This window comes from Mytilus edulis, chromosome 7, assembly GCF_963676685.1.
Source record: "Mytilus edulis chromosome 7, xbMytEdul2.2, whole genome shotgun sequence".
Taxonomy (NCBI): domain Eukaryota; kingdom Metazoa; phylum Mollusca; class Bivalvia; order Mytilida; family Mytilidae; genus Mytilus; species Mytilus edulis.
This window is the reverse complement of record NC_092350.1, coordinates 90,744,352-90,759,202: the sequence shown is the minus strand read 5'-3', so window position 1 is coordinate 90,759,202 and position 14,851 is coordinate 90,744,352. Positions and strand designations below refer to the sequence as shown.

Sequence of the window (14,851 nt, the reverse complement as noted above, 5' to 3'; positions counted from 1 at the left end):
GCGCTCTATCGTATTGCAAACGGCTTTGTCTGGTCTCAATCGTATTGTATTCTGTAATTGTCGGGACTCTGACGTGGGTATCATTGACGAATTTCGTATTAATAACGGGACTGTTCCGGAACGGTTTCGGCAACAACGGTTCGCAATCGACAAGATATGGATGCAATCTGAACTCAATCGGCAGAGAAACAGCAATGAAAAATTTCTCCAGATCATTCCCGTTCCACAGGACAACGTCCGGAATACACAGAACATCGTTAGGATTATGATCCGATACAACAGAATCTGTCACGACATAGGCACGATTGTAATCCAACTACACACAATCGGCTGAGTGTCCCCGAATGTTAAGGGACGCATATAACTGTCGTGGTGCTTCGCCGAACTATTCGGACCCTTCCCGACCCGCAGGAATCTGTTACGAACTTAAACGACTTAGTTCAGACAATGATAGGACATTCCAGATAATTAAGGATAGTATTCCGACTTTTTTTACATTTCGTGTCGTATCGCTGTCTGATACAACTGGAGCAATAATCAGCAATGTGTGAACCCCGCATTAGACAACAGTATCTAGGTGAAACTAGAGTGTTTAAGTTGCCTGAGTCGGTCACCTTGGTCTATGAATAGAAATCATAGAATTTTGTTTTATTGCTGACCATTTATAGAAATTGTTTAGTTTCTCTCTAGGTCTCCTTTAGTTTTTGTTCATAATAAAAAATGGGGTTTAAAACAATCCCTTTAAAAGTAAAAGTCCACTAACTTCATCGGCAAAATTTGGCTTGTAAGTAAATCGTGTCTTGCTGCTCACTTTTAGATATGTAACTGTCTATTTATCAGTTATGATAACATTGATAATGGAAATGGAAAATATTTCAAAGAGTCAAAATTCCTACCAAAGAGCAGACAACAGCCGAAGTCCACCAATGGGTCTTATGTTTATCACTTAAGGCAAATTGCAAAATAATAGGTAAAAATCAGCATTGCGACGACGGACGATAAATGTAAGATGATAGAAGCGTTAGATCTATCAATCAGGTTAGCTAAACAGGGGAAATACAGATAGCAAGTAGGCAATAGACAATTATTATCAACATTATACATCTTAAGCTATAGAACATGACTCATTGTCTAATGTTATGTAGTTGGAGATGGGATTCATAATATGGTTGATTGCCCGGTTGTGACGTTAATTTTATAAACAATAATGAAATATCCATTGTTTTCCAATTGAGATAAGACCGAGACATATCCAAAAGCTTGACAGACAATTTATAATCAGTTTATAGCTAGGGGAAAATACACTAAATAACGATAATGGTTCATATTCTCTATTCCTTAAAACAACACTGAACATACTAAATGAATACTCTTTGTTTCTGGCAACAACGAATAGAAAGAAGCAATAGCATAAAAGAACAATAAAGTCAGTCACTGAAAATACAACACAGAAAACTAAAGAAACAACAACAAACCTCTACTTTAAAAGGTGAGACTTGTTTTTTTTTGTTTTTTTTAAGATAGAAGTTTCAACTCTTGTTATAATATCCAACATGTTGCTAAAGATAAATTGAGGCGAAATTTACAATGAAATTGTTATCTCAATAAAATGGAAATTTTCAGTTGGCATCGACACAATTATTTTAAACTGGTTGTTAACTTTTATATCGTTTGGTCTCTAATGGGGCGTTGTCTCATAGCCGTAATAACGAGATCTCAAATTCTGTACTCCACCATCCTAGACTTAGGGTTTTACACAGATTTCAATTTGACCGATATGCATATGTGTATTTACTGTTATGTTTTTACGAGATGAGAGATCATATCTGGGAACCAGTACTACAAAATTTGTTATCTATGGATATTGTATGCCACCTCAAAAGGGGCGTAGTTTAAGAAACAGCTGTATTTACAATTCTAACTGCACAACACTATAACAAAACAAAAAAATTCCTTCAATCTGTGTAAAAGTATAATATGTAACCATACTAAAAAACACAACACAGCAGTTAATATACTTCAGGTATTTTAAATGTATTGTATATTAAGATTACATGAACATACTCTTTGAAACCCTTGTTAAAATGTGATAGAGCCAAAAACTTTTTGTTCAAATTTGTATTTGTTTGTATTTGTGGTTTTGAATTATGTTTTCATATAAGTTGCTATTGATAAGACGAAAACCACAGTAGGCTTTTTACATACTCAATACTGTTCCCCAAAATTAACAAACATGATTTAAAAACATGGTTACAATAAAAACAAAGACTAACTGAAACATATTTTCTATTTCTTCTTCTGAAAAGGATTCAGTTTTTTCATTAGAGTTTTAACTTTTCCTTCCTTCTCCTCCTCAACTTCCTCGTGTTGGGTGTATTTCTTCACACCAACGGTTTTAATGATTTCCTCCAAACATTTAGCACCTCTATCAATATTTACCAGAGCTTGGACCAGAACACGTATAGTTGGCCGGACTCTCTGGTCTTCTCTCCATTGGAATAATATATCTTTACATTGTGCTACTAAATCCCGCCCATTGTTGTACTGAATAATATCTATCGATGTTATAGGTAGTCCTAATTCTATACCCAGTTGGAAGGATACTGTACCTATTACGTGTGCCAGTTTATCTAGTATTTCATCTGTTGGTATCAAATCCATGTATTCGTCATTGATAACTGTAATAACAATAACAATGGTATGCATTATTACTGGCACTATCATATTCCTTACTTATTGAATCTTGAATTCAGGGTCAAAATTGTATTCTGCATATTATTTTATGTTCACTCCACAATGAATTTGCATAGTTAGTCTTATGTTGACATGGCAACCACGTTATGTCAAACTGCATTTATCATTACATGTATATGCTCAGTGAACCATACAATTAGGGCCAAATCTTTTTTTTATTTAATTATAGTTTTCAGGTTTAGATCATAATGAACATGTGTACTATATTTCAATTTGATGTTACCAGCGATTCATTGTTTCTATCTTAAGATCACTGAACGCTCAAATATGACCATTGTATGGTTAAAACAACCTCATTTAGAGTCGATCAAGTAATATCTGTGTGCTGAAGAAATAACAGTTATCTTAGTCAAAGGATGCATGTAACAGGTTACAAATAAAAGAATGCATGTTTCTGGCTAAAGATCAATAGATACATATTACAGGTTTACAAAAGGAATACAATTAACTGATTGCATATCATATAACTGGTTATAGATCATAGAATGCACTGTACGGACTAAAATATGCATGTTACTGTCGATACTGCGTTATGCGATATTCTGGGATATTTCCTCAGAGTTTGGTATTTTTGTTATTTTACATTTTAAATCCCAATATGATTTCTTTTAAAGGGTTACTGCGCATAAAAAGGAACACATTAAACCAAAAGGTCCAAGTGGTAAAGTTAAAACTCATTTTTTTGCAAGTTTTACGGACTGTATCACTAGTTGGTTGTCCGCTATGGAATATCTGTTTCGCGAATGCTCAGCAATTAGTGTTCTATTTTCATGTTTGTGTGTTTGTCTGTTTACCTTTTTCAGCCCCAGTTTTGTCAGTTTATGTTGGACTTATCTAAGATCTAAGAATGCAGTATATTGGTTACAGACTATATTATACATACAAACAGTTCATGATCTAACATTGCATCCTACTAAACGGTCAACGAATGCAAGGTATTGGTTACATATCAACGAATACAAGGTACTTGTTACATATCAACGAATACAAGGTACAAATGTACTTGTTACATATCAACGAATACAAGGTATTGGTTACATATCAACGAATACAAGGTACTCGTTACATAGCAACGAATGCAAGGTTTTGGTTACATATCAACGAATACAAGGTACTCGTTACATATCAACGAATGCAAGGTATTGGTTACATATCAACGAGTACAAGGTATTGGTGACATATCAACGAATAAAAGGTTCTTGTTACAGATCATTGGATACAAGGTACTGGTAACAGATCAACGAATACAAGGTACTGGTAACAGATCAACGAATACAAGGTACTGGTAACAGATCAACTAATACCAGGTACTCGTTACATATCAACGAATGCAAGGTATTGGTTACATATCAACGAATACAAGGTACTCGTTGCATATCAACGGATGCAAGGTATTGGTTACATATCAACTAATACAAGGTACTCATTACATATCAACGAATACAAGGTATTGGTGACATATCAACGAATAAAAGGTTCTTGTTACCGATCATTGGATACAAGATACTGGTAACAGATCAACGAATACAAGGTACTGGAAACAGATCAACGAATACAATGTAATGGTTTCATTCCAGGATGCACTTTATTTATAAAACACAAGCCGGTCCACACATTTATTAAAGTATAAGTGTATGTATAAATAGTTGGCATCCCACTATCAAAATTACATCATATTAAGGCTTCAATGGTAATTATAACCAGATATTGTTTAAATACATACCACAATGACCTTGTCTGATTCTTTTAACCTACAAAATACGTTGGAAGCTATTACAGAAATGAACAACAGTTTTAGTGTAGTTTAGTTTCTGTATATGTCTAAATGTTGTTGACCTCTACCCTAACTGACTTGTAAATGGTATTTCATGATCAAGACCGTTGCTCTTTTACTGAAATAATATAAGAATAAATGCGATAAAAATGTTTAATCTTATATGTCACTGATAGTTTACAAGGAAACCAACATCTTCTAAAAAAGACTAAGAAGACACTAAATTGATATTACCACTCATAGGTCAAAATATTTCATTTTTTGTAACACTGATCTTGAACTTGGAACTTTAGCCGACTTACTGTTTATTATGTTGTCTATCTGCACAATTTTCCCTCAAATCAGCAAGGGAGAAAAAAAAACAGGGACAATTCTCAAAACAATCATAAAATATATTCAATGGTCTTTAGTTTTAAGGTCAAAGAACAGTAAAGGGTTTGGCTATTCACAGATTTTGATACTATTTGTCATACATCGTGGTATGGCTGAACTATAACTGAAAATCGAAAAAAAAAATGCATTTATCCTTTTACCAAATAAGTTATTTGGTTAGTTGCAAAAAAAGTAAAAACATCGCTGTACAGCATTTAACGTTATTTTTAATTGGACGTTGTGTTGCATTTTGTTTTACCCAGAACAATCTTTTAAATGATATGTACATTGAAAACGGATTCTTTTGTATCAGAAATTCATGTACCAACAATATAATTTATTTTAATAAAAACGTAGGCATACAAAATTTGAGATTTTAAAATTTAAGACAAACTTAAGAACATTGTTGTCGCTTATCGCGTTCTATACACTTTTTTTATCTGTTTTGAAGGAATTAACTCAGTAATATTTCAGAAACAAAAATCATTTTAAGTTCAAAGAACCAGATGTATGCAAAAGGTTAAAAAAGCCCATTTACTGTAACTTGACATGAATCTATTGATTAACCTAATTTTATATGTCTTGACTAGGTAGGGTGTGTCTGTTTTTTTGTGTTGGTCTTCGTAATGTATCCGGGTTTTGTTTTCTGTAATTAGTTAATACTTCAGTTGTTATCATGTATATCTTTTATATTCGAAAAGATAAGATTTGAAAACAATTACTGTTTGCAATAGCATAAATTGTTCTTATCCCACATGTCTAAAGCAGAAAACCCTAGCCGTATTTTGCACAACCGTTTTGATCTTTTGAACTTCAGTGCTGTACAACTTTGTACTTTTTTTTAATTTTGAACTTTTATATCTGGGCGTCACTGGTGAGTCTTGTGTGGACGAGGCGCGTTTCGGGCGTATTGAATTTTAAACCTCATGCCTTTTGTTAGCTATTATTCATGTGTTTCTTTGTCTAATATGTTCTCCTATTTATTTGTATTGTAGTCCTGTAATATTATGTTGTCATTTTAATGTTATATTTAACATTGCCATTAAAGTGCGAGGTTTGACACGCCACAAAACCATGTTCAACCCACCATCTTTTTTCTTTAGAAATGTTCTGTTCCAAGTCAGGAATATGGCCATGCTATATTATAGTTCGTTTCTGTGTGTTACATTTTAACGTTGTGTGTTTTTTTTGTATTTGAGTGTGAATTCACAGTACTATAAGACGTGTCACGGTACTTTTCTATCCAAAATTCATGTATTTAGTTTTTATTTTATATTTGTTATTCTCATCGGATTTGGTCTAATGCTTATCCATTTCTGTGTATTACATTTCAGTGTTGTGTCGTTGTTCTCCTCTTATATTTAATGCATTTCCCGCAGATTTAGTTTGTTACCCCGATTTTTTTTGTCCATAAATTTACGAGTTTTGAACAGCGGTATACTACTTTTGCCTTTATTTATGTTCCATTTTTATTCACAACCAATCACAAGGAACTTAAGTTATTCTAATGAAACCAATTTAACACAAAACGTCTTTTCATATCAGTGATCATGACCATTGTACAAGGCAATACATAGTCCAGTACCGAAACACTATATCTATAGACAGAATAACAAAACAAGCATTCTTTATTTCTTACGTTTGGAAATAGTCCCCTACCAGTTTATGATAAATGCTGCATGCTAATACATAGTCCCCTTATGGTTAATGGTTAGTTCTTCATGGCAGTACATAGTGTTATACCGTAAAGTAATTAGAACTGCATGCCAATACATAGTCCTTGTTGGTTAATACTTAGTACTGTATGCTAATATAGCTAAATACTGCATTGCAATAAATAATTTCAACATATACATCTGGATTGAAATTAAGTATCTGCACCATCCCTGCATTTAGTCCACATAAGACCAATCATTGGTGCTCGAATAAAAAACAAGTTAAAAAAGGCAAATGAAGTTCGAAGATGAAGCTGAAGCAATACAGAGCCATCAACATCAACAGCTTTACATAATCCCTTTCTGGTTATAATTAGAACCACATGGCAAAATAAGTATCTAACCGTTTGATAATTAATGTTGCTTGGGAACACAGTGCTTTTCACGTTAATAATTACAACTACATGGCAAGGCAAACTCCCCTACCGCGTATAATTAGAACTACAGTGGAATAGATATTCTCCCACCGATTAATAATAAGTACTGTATGGCAATACATAGTCATCTACAGACAGGATGATTACAAAAAAAGGCATTCTGAGAGTACTGCGTGCCAATACATAGTCGCCTACTGGTTAATAAATATATCTACAGGCATGATAAATAAAATGAAAAGCATTCAGAGAGTATGGCATAGCATTACATAGTTCTCTACCGGTTAAAACACATATCTGCATGCTGAATGATTACAAAAACAAGCAATTTGAGGGTACTACATTGGAATACATAGTCCCCTTTTGGTTAATAATAGTTATTGTCTATACATAGTCCTCTACTAGATAATAAGTATCACTACGTTTAGTACATATTCCCCTACCGCATAATACATGTAATAATTAGTCCAGCACAGTAATACCTAGTCTCCTACCATTAAACACATTTTACTTCAACTAGTACGTGTCATGGCTTTTTTTTTTACAAATATCGAATAAATATAAACAAACATGATGAAAAAAAGTGTGGAAAACCGAGTATATGTGTAAATTGCTTAGGACCAGAACTCTGCAAAACAAATCACCAGACTGCAAGAAAATTTGAAATTGGTCTGTTACTGGTCATGACAAAACTATATACCAAGTATCAATCATGTGAAAGTAATATATCTAAGAATGAATAAAAAGTATGGAAAACGTATTTGCAAGACTGACGGATATGCAGACAGACATATTGCAAACCTTTTGACTTTGTCAGTAGAATACTAATTATAAATTGGGAAAGAGAATAATACGTCTGCTTAACATACTGAAGAAAAGTTAAATACTTAAATTGTTTTAATCACAACTAATATATTTTTGATCTTTGCGTACGTTATTTGAAATGTTAAGTTCATTGGGGTGTGCATTCTAAAAGTAGTAACTCTAAATTGACAGTAACAATTTAATGACAAAACAAAACCATGTAGAACACATCAAGGTCATACACAGTATTTAAGTTAAACGTATATACTCATGTCATTTCATCAAAACTAATTGATATTAAAAATGGTTGGGCACAAACCTCAATTGTGAAACTTGTTCTAACAAATATTGTTTGCAAATAATATATCAGGCGATTCATTTAATACATGTAACTAACCTTAAAAAAAAAAACAGAAAATGTAAACATACATGTATTGTATAAAAAAGGGAAATAGAAAATGAGAAAAAAAAAATATATCTTATAGCACCAATTGTTAATCGAATTGCCCCAGTTTTGTAATGCGATGTTCTTTTTGCAATTCAAGGGCCAATTTAGAATACGTATCATTCCTCTTTCTAGGGTTATACATGTACAAAGTATAAATTGATAAGTGCAGTATAATAGTTTACCTGACACAGTGTGTGGGTAGTCAAATCCATATCTTGTAAAGCTTTTGCTATGTTACTGAACCTTCCTGAATACTTTTCTCTCCAGGTGACCAGTACTCTATACTTTACAATGTCGACAAATTCATAATCAGATCTAAACTTTTCCCATTCGTGCAAAGTAATGCCAAGATGTATAGCCAACTCTCGTATTAACATTTCCTCACATCGTGATGAAAATCGTTGAAGTTCAATATCACTTGGAATTTGATTCAAGGCATCTTCTTGTAAACCTAAATTTGAATAAATTGCTACATAATGCAAAAGTAAAATCACAAACAGTACTGTAAACAATAACCCTATTAATAGCAATTATATTATTTATGGTTGTCCTATCTGTGAAGCAAAAACACAGAAAGTATTCATCTTTTTTTATAAATATAATAAAAAGTATGGATCACCGAATAAAAAGAAAGTCTACAAGATTGAATTTTGAAATAAAATTTGAGAAGATAGGTTAATTTTGAAACATGCTTTCGAAAAATAAAAATAAAAAAATTGTGTCCCTTACCTAGCTTTCTTTCTAAAAGTAACATTAAAAGAAAAAAAAATCCAGTATAAACAAGAGTGCACACACACTGAAATATCTCGCTTTATTTACTAATCATTGTTAATAAGTTGATAGTCCTAAATATAAGGCTTTTCTTCAGCTATCACATAAACATAAAATGATCAAAGTCAATGAGTTCAAGGTTATGAAAACCAAACAAGAAAAACATGTACACCTTACAACTATCTAATACACTAAATACAATTGACCTATTGATAATAGTTTTTAAGAAACAGACTTAACCAAGAATTGACCAATGAACCATAACAATAAATCAGGCCAAGGTCAGACGAACAGTGCCAGGCAGACACGTACCGCTAATAATTCTTCCGTTCTAAATATAGTTGACCTATTGCTTAAAAGAGGGACGACAAATATCAGAAGGATAGTGAAACTCATACGTTGAAAATAAACTGACAACGACATGGCTAGGAATAAAAAGACAAACATACAAATAATAGTACATAAGACACAGCATAGAATACTAAAGACTAAGCATCACGAACCCAAACAAAAAATTGGGATGATCTCAGGTGCTCCGGAAGGGTCAGCAAATCCTGCTCCATATTTGACCACCGTCAAGTTGCTTAATGTTCTTACACATCTGGTAAATTGTTTAATACGGTAGGTCACACTTCTAAAAAGGGAAGGGTATTGTAGCTACAACATAGGAACATATCCGATATCATCTGTGAAACGGTTATTCCATAATGGTCAGCTCGTCATGGCCTCCGTAATATTTACATAGAGATGATTTCAACTTCACTACTTGGACCTCTTGGTGTAATAGCTTCCTTGTGAGCAGCAATCCTCTTCCAAGAAAATCATGATAGGAAACATGATCAAAGTTTAAAAGAAAACACAAAAACACTCAGCCATGAACCGTGACCATGAGGTCAAGGTCACAGAAAACCTGCAAGACTGACATATACATCATAAAATATTTCAATACATTTCCTGCCAGATCGACATGTACACCTTTCAATCATTCCATATATAGTAGACCTATAGCATACAGTATAAGAAAAACAGACCAAAACACAAAAACTTAACCATAACCACTTAACCATGAAAATGAGGTCAAGGTCAGATGACACCCGGCCAGTTGGACATGTACACATTTTGTCCTTCCACACACCGAATATACTAGACCTATTGCTTATAGTATCTGAGATACGAACTTGACCACAAAAACTTAATCTTGTTCACTGATCCATGAAATGAGGTCTAGTTAAAGTGGAGTGGAAACTGTCTGACGAGCATGATGACATTGTAAGGTATGCACATACTACATGTACTAATAGTTGGCATATTACTTATATTTAGACAGAAATTACCATTAATACAAATTTATCTTTTTTGCAAGTAGACACTGAACCATTTCAAGGCCAATGAGGTATTTATATACAAAAAGTGAAGCATCCAGATCTCCAGAAGCTAGCCAATCTGCCAAAGTATCCTCCGCCTTTTGATCACGATATTTATATCGAGCTTTCGGAGACAAAAGTCTCAGGTCTACAAAAAGTAATTCTTTCAGTTATTTTCCCTTAAATGACTAGGATTGACAATTTTATTTGAATAACTAAATCAATCATTAGAAATCAGATACATCAGTCTGATTAATGCAGTAAGTCATTTAATTGTTTTATTCCAAGAAACAGTAAAACCAATTGTTTGCAAATATTTTAAAAAAAAATATGCAGATTAAAGCAAACAACAGAGCCTATTCATTACCAATATATCACATGTGCAAGTCATACACTGTCCTCAATAAGGAGTCTGAATTCCAATATAAAATTCGTTACTCCTGCTAGGACACTCGACTGAGGGGTTGGTGTTTTTTCATTCTGCTTCAAACGCCTTAATATTGCGTGCAAACATAAATAGATATAAATAATTCATCAAAGTTTTTTGCAAATTAATGAAAGTGTTTTGAGTAATTGTCCTAAAACTGAAAAATCTCACTTCTTGATGAATAAAATAAAACCCAATAACTCGGAAACCTAAAATCTAGATAAAAGGGGGTGTCAATAGCTATAAACAATTCAATAACGATTCATGCAAAATTGATTAAGACGTTTTTGAGTTATTGTCCAACATGTGACGACAGACAACATTTTACCATAATAAGTCCCATAAACGGACGTATAAAAACTATTTACAATATATGTTTACATTAGTATGTAGTTATTCTGTACTATTTACCTTGACAGTTTATTTCACATTCTTTTTTTGTCTGAAAAAAATATTGGTTGATACAAAAATCAGTTTTTACAAAAAACAATGGATACAACAGTCTGAGGTTAAGAATTAATGTATTCATAGTTTACTGATGGTAAAATTGTTAGCATTGTCTGTTAATTTGAACTGAAATATATAGAATTGTTTCAGAGTGATAAAAACAAAACGATTAGTCATATATGTTATAATATGAGGGCTCACCGCCTGTATGTGCCAAACAATGGCATGTAACATATAAAGTATACATAGGGATCTCGTTGTCGACTCATTAACAAAATATTTCAAAAAATCAAGCTACTGTGCAGACTATTTTCTTTCAAATGTTCTTGTTTTCAACTTCTCACAACTTTATGGAATATTAGATGTTCACTGCTTTTCAACATAAAAATTGTTTAGCCTTTCAATTGTTCATATTTTGGAACCTGTCGAGTCCAGTTAATACTTCAAGTTTGTTATTTTATATTTACGAAATAAGGATTGTGTGGGGTACTTATAGACCGTAGTATTGTTTGTCATGACCCATTTATATTGCATAAACACCTGTCACTTGTTGGTCTGTATGGTGCCTCTCAATATCGTGTGGTTAGTTTTGTAGTTACTGTATTAGGCATTTTACCTTCCACATTCTATTTGATTCAACAGTAAACATGATATGGTTCAAATTGAAAAAAAAAGTCAACAGACCATTTAGCTTATATTATTTGACCTAAATGTAAAAAAAAACATTAAAACTGCTACATTATAAACTTAAAAAAAGACTTCTTTCATCTTTAAATTAGTAAAGATCACATTTTATTTTCCATCAGTCATACATGGAGAAACTTCCGGGTATTTTTTATAATTCCTTGTCAGATAAATAACACGTAAATGTTCTTGTCTGATCAGTTACACTTGATTGTATCTTGTCAGATATTAGTTACACTGGATTTTATCTTGTCAGATATCAGCTACACTGGATTTTATCTTGTGAGATATCAGTTACACTGGATTTTATCTTGTGTGTTAGAAATGTTAACCGTTGTTTTATTTGATTTAACATCTTGTTTTCTATTTTTGGAGATTGCAGAAGCAAACATCACTGTTTAATTTGATTCAAGATTGTATTATATAATATCAACTTAATAGTTCTAATTTACCTGATCTTGATTCCAAATATTCCACTTGTCTTTAGTATGTATGATCTTATGTTTATCACAGATCCATTCATCAGTTGTGAATGCTGCCTCTTCGTTGATGTAACATTCTAACATGGAGCATGCATATTCAATGTGGAAGGGTAGTTTTTGGCTGCCAGAGGAGACATGGACTGTGGACTTATAGAACTCTGAGATTCTCTCTAATGTTGTAAACAGACATTCCTTAATACCAGTGGCAATATCTAGTACGATCATTCCATTGGAGGTTTCGTGGACTACGTAGAGCAAAATCCTGTTACCTTCAACACAGACAACAATAGTATGTGCTTTATCGAATGATAATCCAATGAACCCTGAAAACAGGAGTTGTTTTCCTTCATATGTCTTCACGGTCCACATACTTAGACATGCGCTAATGAGACGGTTTGGTAAGGCTGGTGGTATTATTGTCCCTTTGAAAACAAAAGCTAGACTGATGGCTTTCTCTGGTGTGCATTCATGGGTCATGAATCGTGTGTCATTTCTTTGAGTAAGCATACAGGGAACAAAGAAGTTTTCCACTGGTAATCGACTCCCCGTAGTAATATCATATCTTCGCTGCTCTGATAGAATATCAAGATGGATGAGCATATCAAATATGAACTCTTTGTAGGGTGATAGTTTCTTGAAGTGCTTTTGTTCCCAAATAAGATAAAGCTCTTTTCTTTGTACTATTCCACTTTCTGACATCCTTTCAAAAGTATTTCGTATGAGACCTTTCTTCGGCCAAAAGGCAATATCTGTTAAGTGAAAAATATCAATTGATAATCAAAAATAGTATTAAAAGTATCTTACAATAGCAAAAAATAGCCTATAACACAAAACGGTATTTTAAAAATGAATCGTTTTAGGTCACTATGATTCCTTGGCCTTTCTAAAGACTTCACTAACGATTTCGGAAAAATGACTTATTTGAAGATCTTGTATTGCTGATCATATCCGGTTTTTTCATTTCCATCTTTTTTAACGTTTTTAACTGAATAGGAAAAAATATAAAACAAAAGACTTGTAGCATTCGGAATTAAAGGTCAATAACTTCTATCAGAAGTTGCCTGACAGTGTTGCTGCTAACAGACAGCTTATTAATTGATCTCAACCTTTTGATAATTTCAAATTTTCAGATTTTTTGTATTTTATTATATTCATGACAATAAACGAACATTTGCATTTCATGCCTATGTTCTATCTTCCATATTGAATGATTGACAAGGTCATTATACCTGTTTTAAACTAGATACTCTTATGATGACTATGAAGTTTGACAAGGTCATTATACCTGTTTTAAACTAGATACCCTTATGATGACTATGAAGTTTGACAAGGTCATTATACCTGTTTTAAACTAGATACTCTTATGATGACTATGAAGTTTGACAAGGTCATTATACCTGTTTTAAACTAGATACTCTTATGATGACTATGAAGTTTGACAAGGTCATTATACCTGTTTTAAACTAGATACTCTTATGATGACTATGAAGTTTGACAAGGTCATTATACCTGTTTTAAACTAGATACTCTTATGATGACTATGAAGTTTGACAAGGTCATTATACCTGTTTTAAACTAGATACTCTTATGATGACTATGAAGTTTGACAAGGTCATTATACCTGTTTTAAACTAGATACCCTTATGATGACTATGAAGTTTGGTAAAGCTTTGCTGAGAAGTTTCATAGTCGAAAATGTTTTGTAAAAGTTAAATGATGACGATTGAATATGAAGAAAACAAACAACAGAACAGTGTGAAAACGGGGAGACAAAAATCTACTAAACAGATCTACGAATCAGTACAACAGAACAGTGTGAAAACGGGAGACAAAAAACTGCTAAACAGATCTACGAATTAGCACAACAGAACAGTGCGAAAACGGGAGACAAAAATCTACTAAACAGATCTACGAATTAGTACAACAGAACAGTGTGAAAACGGGAAACAAAAATCTACTAAACAGGTCTACGAACTAGTACAACAGAAAAGTGTGAAAACGGGACACAACAATCTACATATCTACGAATTAGTACAACAGAACAGTGTGAAAACGCGAGACAAAAATCTACTAAACAGATCTACGAATTAGTACAACAGAACAGTGTGAAAATGGGAGACAAAAATCTACTAAACAGATCTACGAATAAGTACAACAGAACAGTGAGAAAACGGGAGACAAAAATCTACAGATCTACGAATCAGTAAAACAGAACATTGTGAAAACGAGAGACAAAAATCTACTAAACGGATCTACGACTTAGTACAACAGAACAGTGTGAAAACGGGAGACAAAAATCTACTTAACAGATCTACGAATTAGTACAACAGAACAGTGATAAAACGGGAGACAAAAATCTACTAAACAGATCTACGAATCAGTACAACAGAACAGTGCAAAAACGGGAGACAAAAGTCTACTAAACAGATCTACGA

General features: G+C 32.9%; 1 protein-coding gene across 1 annotated transcript in view; it reads right to left on the bottom strand.

Moving 5' to 3' along the window:
* Nucleotides 1-1,937: 1,937 nt before the first annotated feature.
* The window catches only part of LOC139483493 (uncharacterized), a 90,514-nt gene continuing 77,600 nt past the window's right edge, over nucleotides 1,938-14,851 (bottom strand). The window contains exons 10-14 of the mRNA XM_071267515.1: nucleotides 12,387-13,165; nucleotides 11,215-11,245; nucleotides 8,424-8,692; nucleotides 4,478-4,505; nucleotides 1,938-2,678 (exon numbers count right to left, since the gene is read on the bottom strand). Coding sequence (XP_071123616.1) covers nucleotides 2,287-2,678; nucleotides 4,478-4,505; nucleotides 8,424-8,692; nucleotides 11,215-11,245; nucleotides 12,387-13,165 — 1,499 coding nt within the window. The 3' untranslated portion in view covers nucleotides 1,938-2,286. The remainder of the gene's footprint in view (nucleotides 2,679-4,477; nucleotides 4,506-8,423; nucleotides 8,693-11,214; nucleotides 11,246-12,386; nucleotides 13,166-14,851) is intronic.